This window comes from Microcebus murinus, chromosome 26, assembly GCF_040939455.1.
Source record: "Microcebus murinus isolate Inina chromosome 26, M.murinus_Inina_mat1.0, whole genome shotgun sequence".
NCBI classification, from domain to species: Eukaryota; Metazoa; Chordata; class Mammalia; order Primates; family Cheirogaleidae; genus Microcebus; species Microcebus murinus.
This window is the reverse complement of record NC_134129.1, coordinates 2200262-2214072: the sequence shown is the minus strand read 5'-3', so window position 1 is coordinate 2214072 and position 13811 is coordinate 2200262. Positions and strand designations below refer to the sequence as shown.

Here is a 13811-nt window from a genome sequence, read left to right as displayed (position 1 = left end):
TATTGGGCAGTCAGCTCTACAGATGCCCACCACACTTCCAAATGCTCTAGTTTCTAAAGGAAACACATGGTCAAACGCATTAATGAACAGGTTCGGCAAAGTATAAAGTGTTTAAAAGCAAGAGTGTCCAAGTCTATTTCTATTAATAATTCATGGCACCAACAGAAAATTCCCAAGTAAAACTATGTTTGCTTTGTTTTAAAAATAAATTTATTTTATTACATGAAAATATTGATAGTTTACATAAACAATAGTATATGCAAAACAATTATAAAATACATTTTTTTAAAACTATGAAAATTTTTGAAATTCTTTCTTGATATCAGCCCCACCAAACTTCAAAAGCCATCATTAACGTTTTAGGATTGAAGCAAAATTCCCAAGCCTGTATTGGCTTGAGGGATTCCATTGGCCAGCCAACCTCAGTTCAGGGAAGAAGAAACATTTATATTATGGTTTTGTGTTTGTAAAGGCTCTAATGGGCATTTGTTCTAAGCCTTTTTAGTATCAAAGAAGACTAAGGAAGAGAAAGGGCACGAGTAATCCTGAAGGAAACTCTTGAAAATAAGGCACAGACAACACGAATCGGTTGGATATAATAATCCTGTCTCAAGGATGACCATTAAGTCAAGGGAAAATAAAGATTTTGAGAATTATCAGTTTTTTAAGTTAGCTTTTATAGATAGGTGAACTATTTCTGTATTATGTATAAGAACGGCCCCTGCCTCCCTCAAAACACTATGGATGCTAGAAGGAGATATAAAATTTCAGCTTTTGTCTGAATTTTCCACTTCATTTTGGCTATGGAATCTATATTGCAAAGTAACATTTACAGAAATTCAAAAAAAAGAAGTTGCTTTGTTGACAGGCACAAAGTACAACAATGTGAGGACACACTGCATTTATTTTTGTAAGTGACCCACCTAGTCAATGTAGACAGTTCCATATTCTATGGCATATTGGCTAACTGTAGATTTCACTTTTTCAGACTTAAAGTAGTCTTTATTAAATAAGCTATGGAGAGAAGGAGCATTTGGTAAGATTGACCAGGTAACGGATGCTATGGTTACAATTTCACCACACCAAAATTTACCTGAGAATGATCATAAGCACTGTTGTTGAGAAGAACAAAAATGCAGAGATGGTCACAACCAGTCTCTGCCTGGGCTCTCTCACTGACCACGACGCTGACACAGCCACCTCTTCTGGTGTTGTTATTTATACTTTATTGAGCATAAACACTTACCCAGGGCTTAAAGAATGTCAGGCATTTACTTTGCCATCTCTATTCATTTCCCTAGCTATAGGGCCAATGCATTTGCTTTGATAATGTAATAATTTATTGATGTCAATGATAATTTATAAAGGAGCACAGAAACATGATAAAAATCAATTCTACAGCAAATACCGTGGTAACAGTGACACAAGCCAAGACTCTGCATCTGTGTTCTTGCAGGAAAATGGCTGTGACTTCTCAGAATCATAGCGAAACTCAGTTCGGTATAAAATCCTGGATTATTGGGTTAGGTTGCACCAACTCAGATTAACAAAAATGATGGCTAAGAGCACAGACTTTCATTTGGACAAATCTTGATTCTAATTCCAGCCCCACCCACTCCTAACTCTCTATATCTGGATTAGATTATTTGATTTCTTTGGCCCTATCTCTATATCTGGGAAACAAGGATCATAATATGTATCCCACTGGTTGTTGAAAGGATTCAATGCAATAATCTATTTCACACTCTTAGCACATGGTGAACATTTGATAAATGACAGTTTATTATTAATTCAATTCCAAAGACCTAAACTCCTTCCCACTGTTTTTTGTTTGACTAGGAATGCTGGTGACAAAACTTTAGTGGAAATTTATTGAAATTCCCCTTCTTACTTTTGCTACCTCAACAGGTGTTTTTTCCCCAGTTACTAAACAATAATAAAATTAATATTATTATTATTAAAAACAATAATAACACAAACAGAAGTTACAAATAAAAAGTAAATACATTATTTAAAATTCATTGCTACTAGCTGTTTTCCTGAGACATGCTCTGTCCTTTTCGAATGAGCAAGGCATTTTGCAGGCTGCCACCGTCCTGGAGGTACCTTCGTAGCTGTGGGAATGAAGAAAATAACATCAGATCATTTAAAAGAAGTGTATTATGAAACAACAATAATAATAAAATCCAGAGCCAGCATTTTTGTTTTCAATTCATTAGTGTTGTCCTCATAATAAGATAGGAGAGCATTATAATTTTTTGACAAGCATTTACAGTACCCATTAAGTTGCTGGGATTTTCTGGAAAAGGAGGATCTTTGTACAGCTGAGAGAGCCACAGAAAGTCACTGCTCTCCCACGCTGGATGTGCGAACAAGAAAGTTCGCAGCCCGATCGCTGCTGGCCTCGCCTATGGCGTGAGAGAAACTGACTGAGGGTGAAGCCAACTCTTTGAACAGTGAGAAGAAAAAGAAATAATCTGTTTCCTTAAGTGTGAGCCTCTGGGTTGACCATGTGCGAAAGCCACCTTATCTCTGGACTGCCTGCCATTCATGGGACGTTGCCTTAGCTTTAAGGCAGTTTGAGTTGGGTTTGATGTTATTGTAACCAAAACTATCCTGCTTGGTTGTGCCAGTTACGGCCCGTGTTACCCCTTGAAACCTTTTTCTGCCCTGCTCTGTCTCTAGGGGGCTGATCACCAAAGATTCCATCACCAGGGCTCCACTGCCCTCTGGCTTCTGGTTGGTTTTAGCTAGCAGGAGACACTTGCCAAAGACCTGAAGGCAGGAAGAGACAGAGTTTGGGGTGTTTCCCCCCCATTTTCTCTCTCCATCCTTGTTTAGGTTCTAGCAGAGGCTACTCCCTCCTGCCTGGGGAGCTCTCCCTTAGCGCTCCGCCCAGTGCCCGGTAGTGCTCGCCCCTGGCCCTTCCGAGCACAGGAAGGGGAGCAGCTCCCACCATGGTCAGGCTCAGGGACCCTCGACATTCCTCGTGGGTTCCCTTCAACCAGCCCCCCTGCAGTCCCCTCGTCAAAATCTCTTTATTTAATCATCTAAGAGGATTTGTGATTCCTGCTGGGAGCCTGATATGTTAATAGCATTTAAAGAGCTCAGAACACGGGTATATACATACATAACGAGTGATACGTGCACCATCTGGGGGATGGTCGTGCTGGAAACTCAGACTTGTGGGGGGGAGGGGAGGAAAGGGCATGCATTGAAACCTTAAAATCTGTACCCTCATAATATGCGGAAATAAAATTTAGAATTGTTTTTCACTAAAAAAATAAAATAAAATAATAAAAAAAAAATAAAGAGCTCAGAACAGAGCTTGGCATATGGTAAATATTCAATAAATGTAGTTATTGTTAAAACATTGCTACTGTCATTTTCCTTCAATGTAAGATGACTGAGTTAAAATATCTCTTCTCTGTGCCCAAAAATAAGAAAGAAAAAAATTATAAAATAACCATCATAACCAAACAGAAAAAAAATGCCTATCTCTGTGGTAACATGCAGAAGAAAGAGATGAGAAAGTCTTTTATTTGGCTTCAGATTCTGTGAAAAAACATCAATTTATTTTTAGATGTTTTTGAACGTAATCAAATTCCAATCAATGATTTATTGGGTACAATTCAGCCCCATCTCACCGGTAAAATGTCACCTGAATAGTTTCTCATTTACCAACGTTCTCCTACTTACCACTAAGCAATATTAGTTTCCTGAACATCTTCATTTATAGGAGTTATATCTTTACCCAGAGTTTCCATTTCTTCTTCCTTCTTCCTTCTTTTACGACGTTTCCGAAGAGGACTTAGAAAATAATGGGTTAGAAATTAGTATGGGCCTGTTAGTTCATGTGAACACAAAATTATTCATCAAGAAAAATCTATAATTTTATTTCCAGGCTGTTAAAAACGCACAGCTCCCTTTTTTTTCTTAAATATTTTGGGTTCTCTTTTAACCCATCTCTTTCTCTAGGCTCAAATAATAACTACAATAACCAACAGTGTGGCTAGAATTTAGTTATCGAAATAGAAACAAACAACCTGATCTTTGATGGAACTTTGTTAGCCAAGAAAATGTTTCAGGCCAACTGATGTTACAAAAAGACAGATGAGTATTATTTAGTGTGTAAACAAACTGGAAACAGGCATAAGAAAACCAAGCGTGATAGTAGCCACTGGATACATTAATTAAGCTTCTAGATGCAGTAATTAAAAAATGTATTAGATATTCTGGATGACAGTCCAGTTTTCTTAAGGTGGAGTTCAAAGTTAATGTAACAAAATGGGTCATTTCCCAAATTCGCCCAGCTGATTCTCTGCCCCAGATCTGACATGATAAATATTCCTTTCTACCACGAAGTAAGCAAAATAAGAAATATTTTTCAATTTTATTGCTAGAAGGAATCCTACAGATTATCTTGTTTAATACTCCTGTTTCACAAACAATAAAATTAAAGTTTAAAGACACTAAGAAACGTATTCAGACTTTCCAAGGTACATAATGGCAGAGCTGGGACAAAAGCTGAAGACTCCCTCTGGGCTAGCGTTTTTCTCCTTAACGCCGCATTGTTGAAACAAAGAATCAAGAGACACCGTCTTTTGGTGTGGACCACAGGGCAGAAGTAGATACAAAAGTTTAGGAAGCTGGGCAAGGTTTTCAAGAGAAGACAGCACTTTAATAAAATACACCTTTAGCATGCCAAGTGGTAGTCCTGCTCTGACAAAAAGAAAAAAGAAAACAAAATTTGGTAGGTTTTCAAAAGAAACTAACTTAACTAGAACCGTGCCAAGACTCTCAGCCTCAGAAAAAAGCAAGGTGTTTCTTGACTTCCAAAATTAGTGTATACAATGAAAGTAAAAGAACAAAAAAAGCATAATCATGGTTTGCACATAAAATTTATTATTGTAGCATGACCAAGCAAAAAAAGAAAGGTTTTTTTCTTTCTATCCTTCAATCATTTTGTCATAGTATCTTTTTAGAAAATAAAAGTTTATTTAGCCTATAAACAAACTCAAAATGGAATTGACTTTAGAACTAAATGATTGCCTTTTTATAACTAGATGTATACAAATTCTGTTTTAAGTTATCATGGTGTTTAGTAGAATGATAAATCATGTGTCACGTGTTTTATTATAAATACTTCAGTGTCGATGATGGCAACGCCCAAAAAGTATTAATAGATTTATTTAAATCAAAGGAAAAGAGAAAGCATAGACAGGAACGAAAAAAGAAGACAGGAAAGAAAATAACGAGCAAGAGACAATTTATTAGATGTATTTAAAATTAAGTTCAAAAATACTCACTGACAGCAGGTGCAGACACCAATGACCAAGATGATAAAAATCACCATAACCGCGATCAAGCAAATCACCAAAATCTGTCTTCTGTCTCCTCTTAGGTAGAACAAGTCTACTCTCTCACACCTTGCCCCGGTGTAGCCGTCATCACAGCTACAAAAATAAAACAAGAAGAGGACGGTGAAGTAAAGAAATGCAAGGCTTTTAACAATCTCTATTTCCTTTTTGAAGAAATTAACACTGGTTTCATTACTTGAAATCAATATAGAACATAGTTTCTTTATTTTAAAAAGAAGCTGAACACCACTTTGCTCATGAGTAATTTTATTTCCTTTGTTTTGCTGACAACCTGTCGTCACTCGAACATTATCAATGTGTCTAATACAAATACACAAGAATGATGACAATTGACTACAACTTATTTTAAAATTTTAGGCCCTGAGTTTAAAAGAGAGAGATGCTAACTTCCAGCCATAGTATTTCCAGTGCTTAAATTTAGGCCTCCACGACAAGGAATTTAAAAATCCCCAGGAGTCCCCATGTCATGGTAGGATAATGAGAATGATTTCGATGTGGGCAAGCTCTCTTATAAATTACATAAAAATTACATTGTTTTATAGGATCGAACATGGCAATGTATGTGAAAGTTCATAACCTAGCATCCAACCCACAAAAAGGTACATAAATGTTATTTCTACAGAATCTGGCTTTCTCGCTCTCTCTCAGTAAATTCGACCCATCCATCCGTTCTAGTTCTACTTCTCGCAAAGGGTGTGTGGCGGGGTGGGGAACGAGGGGTCACACATTAGGTACCCCCTGCTGTTCTTCTTCTATTCACCACCTACCTACCCAACGTCCCCGAACACAATAGGTCTTGTCCCCTCCAGTTCCTTTCTGATTCCCAAAACTGTCCCTGCGCTCTCGCTATCTCAGTGGCCTCTCTTTCCCCCCTGGTCCTCTTTAAGTGGAAGGCAGCAAGCTCCATCAGTGAAGCTGTCACTTCCCTCATTCTCTCAGTTCCCTGTCAATGTTGTCTTAGGATGTGCCTCAGTTCAGCAGATGCCCTGTATCTCTGAGGTCACAGTCGCTTGACCAAGCTGGGACTTGTCGGAGCCACACCCAGTGACTAAGGGTTCAATGATTTTAGGACTCCTACAGAATTCTCTCAATTGTCTCAGAAGTTGTCAAAAGTTTGTCTGAGGATGTTTTAACCCAAATTACCGGTTTAACGTTACTACCTTGGTGTGAATGAATGTTTTCTCTTTATTGCCCTCAGAGCGATTCAGAGCACAAGGAGACACCGGTCATATACATAACTGTTGAAATGTCAAAAAGATTAAATTCTGCTCCTTGGAAAGATTTCTACTCAATCCCATTTTTCTTTAAGAAAGGATTTACTGCCAGGCTGTTTTATAGTTTATGCTTGACAAGAGCCAAGGCAGTTAATTCCCGCAAAGCCTGCATTTCTCAAGTAAGGAGGTCCCCTAATGCCAGTATTGTGGCTGATACAAGGCTTCAACAAACAAACACACAAAAAACAAGTTAGTAACAACTATCCACCAAGGTGAGGCACAAGGCAAGCAACGTAGAAATGACACCGAATGTCATCTACAGTCACAAGAGCACAGGATGAAAAGAGAATAGCTCCCACAAGAGAGCCAGTTACTTCATTCCAAGGTCAAAATAACAGGAAGAGAGCTCAGAAATATCTTGAAATATCAAAAATCTGTGGAATGTAGGACTGAAACTGGGGTGGGGAGAGGGTCCCTTTTAATCGCATATATGAGAGAGAGATTTTTTAAAGAGTGTTTATAAGGTCATAATTAAATCTTACAAATGTGGTCTCTTCCAATTAGCTTAAATATTTCTCTAACAAATTTACTAAATATGGCATTTTTAAACAATAGCTTGACCTACAAAATGCATGGCAATTATATGCTGCTCTTTTAGAATGTTTTTCTAATTATGAGCTCTGGGTTCAGTAACTTCAAAATGCTTTAATTGAATTTCTCAGCAAGCAGTACTTCCTGCAAGTTGTAACCTAACAAAGCCATGCTAGAAGGTCAAACCTTAGCATAGCCAGTGACAGAGGCTCACACGTGATTTAGCTCTTCAGCAAACCAATAACATATCAGCAGACGGTCATTTTCAGTGAATGTATCTCCCGTGTAGGAGAGGAACAGGCAGAAGGAGCAAGATTCTAACAACTGTTTATTAAATGGTGAATAAATAGGTTTTATTTAATAAACATCATATAAAATAAGATTTAAAAACAAAAAATGATTTTTAAAGGTCTCCATGACCCTTGAAGACACTCCAAAATCAGGCATTGGGATCGCTTTTCTGAAATAACCACAGACACTGTTCTAGGAGGTGTATAAGTATTCACTAGGTCAGTATAACAGCCTTTGAGGCAGGTGCTATTTAAGAGATGAAGAAACAAACTGAGGTACGGAGAAGTCATGTGAACAGAGCTGGGATTTAAACATAGGCAGTCTGGCCCCCAAGTTCACGCTCTTCAGAGCATATAAATAAATTGGGCTGCATATACAAATAAAAATTATGTATCTGAAAATAATTTATCGCTATTCCAAGAAAGTACTGAGAAGACTAACAGGGGATTTGAATTATTTGAAACACAAATAATTTTTCACATAATGTTTTTTCACAAATGTTTTTCACATAAAAACAGGAGCCCACGAACTCCTATGATCCGAAGCAAAAGGCGATATTTCTGGTTTCTCAAGATGGCATAGTCACCAGTGGCAAGACAGTTCTGCCTGAGTCCGTACTACACTGAGCCACCTACGAGGCCAGTCCGAGTCTGAATGTCTACCACTTATCTCACCAGTGCTAGTATGAAACACTTACTCTGTGCTGGGTACCATAAGCATTTTTGCATTTATTATTTTGCTTAATCTTTGACACTTGAGAGGAAAGTACCACGACTCCCTTTTTTAGATGTTAAAACTGAGGCTCAAGGTAGGTCACTGACTCGTTATTAACGCTGCTTACAATTGGTAAAAACAAAATTTTACCTTAGTTCTATCTGACTCCAAAATCCATGTCCTAGTTCCCATGATCGCCTGTCTCCCATTTTTGGGGTATTGTTCTGCTACTCAAAAGCTGTCCCTGGTTCAGATGAAGGCCTTGGTTTTGAAATTTAATATAGCATTTAGATGAACTATAATAGGGGTGCTTATTCATTCATTCCTCAGTCATTTCTTGCATAATTAGTAAATCCTAGGCGCTGTGTTTGGCACCAGGACACAAGCATAAATAAACCACCAGCCTGGCCTTCTTCTAGGAGCTCACGGTCACAGAAGCACATCCAAAGAAACCAACATTCATGCTCTGGTGGACGGGAGCGTTCACGGAGGTGTGCCTAGGTGGCACGAGGAGGACATCTAACTCAGACCCAGGTGGCAGCCTCAGAAGGAGGAAGCCAACTCAGGGCCAGGAGGAGCTGACGTGTGCAGTCCATCCTAAACCGTCAGTAGGAATGAGCTTCCAGCTCTGAGAAGAGCTTATATGATGCACCATGAAAAGGACGTAGGACTTTAGAGGGACATTTGGGAATAGGATGAGAGACATAGCTAGAAAGTTAAGCCAGAATCAGAAATGCCATGGAGGCCAAGAAAATTAATTTTAACCTCAAACTGAAAGGGACGAGCTGTGTGCTGATCTTAGGCAGATAGATTACACACTGGTTTTCATTTTAGAAAGCAGCAATATTAAAGAACACTAGATCTACAGATATAAGGACCAGTGGGGAAAAATGTACTACTGAGTTAAAGAACATTAATATTTTTAAAACTAAATATGTGCTCCCAAGCCAGTGAGCAATTAAATGAATTAAAAATAAAAATCAGCTCTATCCTTCCCAACCCACACACATACCCATCTCCTTATTTTCTTACATTAGCAATTCTTACTCCAAGTACTATTCATGCATATTTCTTTTTTAAATTAAATTATAATTAAATTTGGAAAAGGTCCATGACTTAAAGTTTCCAGAAAATTAGAGTTTGGAATCACAGTCCTGACATGCTTATAGAAAAATAAATGTGTACTGGGGAACTGATCAGAAGAACACAAACCTTCTGTGAACTTCAGGTCAAAATTGCACTTCTCCTTGCTCTTCTAAGAGTAAAAATACCAGGCAGAACTTAAGAGGTGCATCTCTTTAGAGAAAATGAATATTAAAAACGTGCAAAAATGCCTTGCATGTGCCTGTGTAAAGTTAAACTTGTACTCTTAACTGCAAAGAGTTGGAAAGAGAACTTTTCTCCCAATTCTCTCCTGTACCAAGCAGGCTTTATTAGTCTCTGTTTATAAATTAGACTATTTCCTCACACTTAACTGGCACCTGCAGAAGTGGCTCACTCTTTGGCAGGAATCCCCTTCATCTATGCATTAACTGCAATCCACCTAACACGGGCCAGCAGAATTCCTCTCCACGGGAACCACCCAGGAGATTATTGGAGCTGCAAAGCACCCTTCACGCTGGGCAAAATCAGCCTTGCTTGCGCAAGGAGGCAGAGGACGCGGCCCAGCCTGCAAGTGGGGCTGGACTGTCACATGCTCGTGTTTCAGGAGGAAAGTGTGCGTCACTTTCTCCGCGAGCCGCTGCCCAGCGGGCCTGGACACAAGTGGCAGGGCGCTGTCTGCACAGATGGCAGGGTGAGCTCAGACCTTCCCGTCCCATCGAGCACCAGGCGGGCACGACCCTGCACCCCTCTGCCTGCGGCTCGGGGTCTCCACTTACACGCAGGAGGGCGTCTGCTCGGCCACCACGAACCGGCATCTCCCTTTGATGCAATAGTGCTTGAACTGCCTGGGGCACCGGGAAAAGTGGCCCTTCCGCTTTGGCTGTGTGGTGGTAGCTGGAAAATGAGAAGAAGTTCGACAAATCAACTTGTTTCAATATTCATTGGTAAATAGGATCATATTCATATCTTGCTGCCAGTTTTTCTGTAGAATATGCTCCAATCTCTCATTTGTCCTTCCTTCCACCCGGGGATAAAAATCAGGCATAGCTCTAGAGACTGACTGGGTAATGGGAATGGTGGTGGGAATGTTTCATACTTTAATGAAGATTTGTAGCAGACACAAAAGTTCCAGAAACTTTTATGTCATTTAAAGAGTAAAACGTGGCTATGATAAGAGAGACGCTTTCATTCCATGAAGGTTATCAGAGCCATGTTGGGGAAAGGAAGGTTTTTCTCGTTTGGTTTTTGGTTTTTGATTTCCATTCTTGTTGTCGTTAAACTTAAACACTTACGTAACGTTGACTGAGTGCTAGATGCTGGTCTATTTGCTTTTCATATATTATCTCATTTAATGCTCGTAACAGCCTTGCGAGGTAAGCACCATTCTATCTCCAGTTTATGGATAAGCAAAGCACAACACGTGGAAGTTAAGTCACCTTCCAAGATCACACAGCTAGGAAGTGGCAGAACTGGAACTCGAACCCAGGTGATCTGCCCCGAGTTCAGGCTCTTGAAGGCTACAAGCTGTGGCATTCTGTCCCGCCAGCTGGCCAGCGGGTGCCTGCCATCCACTCTCAGCCTGGCGTGTCTGGAAGTCATCCACTTGCCGCAGTGGGAAACTGTGCCTCTCTTCTGGCCCATGGATGCTTTCTTTCACTTGCTTTAAAGGAGGAAAATACTGGAAGTGTCCTGGACTGGATTCCAACCCTGAACTGACTCCCTTGTCTTCCTACCTTTTCAGAGCCTCGATTGCCTAATATTCAACTAAGGACAGCAATATAAAACAATTTCCCCATTACTCACATGTAAAAAGTTTTAATAAATAACAATTGTCAAAAGACACAGTACAGATATACTAACTAGCTGTTTCATGTGTTGATTTACAACTGACATATGTCCACACCCAGAGAAAGCAACAAACAAGCCAGCTCCAGCTTGGGGTCAGACTTCCCATGTATGTGGAACAACCGACAGCTTGCGGGATCCCAACACCCGTGGAGCCAGGACGACCTTACAGTGTTTTCTGTAGAAGAGTGTTTCACACCAGGTTTGGTGTGGCACCTGGTATCCTAATCACATTAAATGGTCCTTTTATTAATAGCAATGACTACTACGCTTCCTAATTAATATTATGAAATGAGTGCTTATAATTGCTCAGGGCCACCAGAGAGAGGAATCCCAAAGTACTTGGGACGATCTATACACTACAAATTCCCGTGACACCAGGTCACGGTGCAGAGTTTCAGGGCATTGCAGAATGTCACTGAGGGACTGGCTGACCTGATTTTGGTTGGTGACATGATCACCACCCTTGCTGGCTGCTGATATCACAAGCCAGGTATTGTGTTCCCATGCACGCCACTCAATGGGACTCTGGTCAGAAGCATTGAAACTTTTAGCAGAAATAACTGCTAAGTGTGTCAAAGGCAAAGATCTGTGTATTTTGACAAATAAATTAAGTCAACTCCCATTTGCTGAGTGTTTTCTATTCCCAGAGCCCTGTAGTGTAGACACTGGGAAGTGTCAACAAAATAAAAAATACCCCTATCTATCTAAATTGGTGTAATAGAAAAAATTTAAAACAATAATAAGCAATCAGCCTGTAAAAACAACCATAGTAACCAGATAACAGTTGCAGTGCACTGGGAACAGTGGAAAGAACACTGGATTAGGAGGAAGAAAATGTGTGTTTAATTTTCACTCTCACTGCCTTTTCCTGGAAAAAAAAGAAAAAAAATAAAAATTTTCAGCTTTGCCTTTCTGTTTTCAGCTGTAGGAGTCTGGCAAGCCATTAAGCTATCTGAACCTTAGCTTCCTCAACTGTAACTTGAAGATGATAGCATCTACCTTGAAGGGCTGTTGACATGTGCAAATACAACATACATGTGGAAGTTTTTAGTGGAGTTCCTGGGATAGTAAAGTTCCCAGTAAATGGGTTAATTCTAGAACTTTAAAAATCTCGGCAATCCTAGAAGTCACCTTGTTTAAGCATGAAGAATGCTTACCTAATCAAAGAAAAATTTCTGGAAAATGTAGATGTTAGAAGGAGGTGAGAAAGCAATTAGGTTATGGAGAAGGTCAAGAACAGGGCACCAGTCAGGAGTACGCAGGTCCAGCGCAGGGGTGGGAGGCGATTTAACTGAATTGCAGGGTCAGGAAGAACGCGGTCGAGGATGGCTGTGTGTGGAAGTTAGAAACCTGCAAGGTCAGTTGACTGAAGTGCAAGGCAAGCAAGAACTGAAGATGGTTCTTACAGATGACATTAAATGGTATATAAGAAAGTACTTTAGGGTCGGACGCAGTGGCTCACGCCTGTAATCCTAGCATTCTGGCAGGCCGAGGCAGCAGATCGCTCAAGGTCAGGAGTTCGAAACCAGCCTGAGCAAGAGCGAGACCCCATCTTTACTAAAAATAAAAAGAAATTAATTGGCTGACTAAAAATATATAGAAAAAATTAGCTGGGCATGGTGACACATGCCTGTAGTCCCAGCTACTCGGGAGGCTGAGGCAGCAGGATCGCTTCAGCCCAAGAGTTTGAGGTTGCTGTGAGCTAGGCTGATGCCACGGCACTCTAGCCCGGGCAACAGAATGAGACTTTGTCTCAAAAAAAAAAATACTTTGAACTATAAAGCATTCTATCAATGTATTAGATAGGAGAGCACAGACTGGATTAGAGCAGGAAAATGCCAAGGGGAATGAGAAAACCAGGGCATGCCTGAGCCATGCAGACACGTGTGTCGTGGGCCTGGGCCAGGGCAATGGAGGGCAAGGCTATGAATCCAGGAGGCAGCAAGACTTAATGACAGATCTGGCATGAGCCAGGAAGGCCCTTCCTGTTTTGCAAGGCATACCTGCCTTTAAATATAAGTCATTTGGCTATGTGTCCTAAACTTTACTAATTCCTCTAGCTGCTGTGCCCCTTTAAATGCACCCAAATTTTAATGAACACCATACAGAGTATGATACCAAAAAGCAATTAACCAGCAGCTGCTGGAAGCAGTGATTTGATCAGCCTCAGCTCATCCAAAAAGCACAAATCCATGCCAGCGAAATGGGTGCCAGGTACTGTTTTGATGGCTCGCAGAGCTCCCTGCTTTGCCAAATAGGCATGCTCTTAAGTATTCCCAGCATTATTTAGATTTAAAAACCTTTCCACACCACCAGGCAGAAAATGTCCAGTGATTTCTCCATGGAACTTTAAAATATGAATGCAAAATAAATCACACATATTGCCACAAAAAGAAAAGAAAAAAAAAAGCAGATGGGATTGTTTCTTCCTCTCTCATGGAAATGAGAAAGCTCATCAGCATTCTCTCTTTAGAATGCACGGTTCCTTTCATCCAGTATTCGTCAAGGTCCACGTTATCTGCAAGTTGAACAACTGTGGAGCCTAACATTTTCTGCATGTCCTGAGTCCGGATGATGTAGAGCAAGCAAGGGCAAACTTCAACCTTCCATTGCAGAGATGTTTACCAAGAAGAAGGACAAATTAACTGTGTGACAAAGAATGATCAGG

At 40.1% G+C, this 13811-nt stretch overlaps 1 protein-coding gene across 2 annotated transcripts in view; it reads right to left on the bottom strand.

Moving 5' to 3' along the window:
- Positions 1–315: 315 nt before the first annotated feature.
- BTC (betacellulin) overlaps positions 316–13811 on the bottom strand; it is a 37691-nt gene continuing 24195 nt past the window's right edge. For both annotated transcript variants that reach the window (XM_012744760.3, XM_075997832.1), the window contains 4 exons: positions 10072–10189; positions 5310–5456; positions 3700–3810; positions 316–2114 (listed from right to left, as the gene is read on the bottom strand). In XM_012744760.3, coding sequence (XP_012600214.1) covers positions 3702–3810; positions 5310–5456; positions 10072–10189 — 374 coding nt within the window. In that variant the 3' untranslated portion in view covers positions 316–2114; positions 3700–3701. The remainder of the gene's footprint in view (positions 2115–3699; positions 3811–5309; positions 5457–10071; positions 10190–13811) is intronic.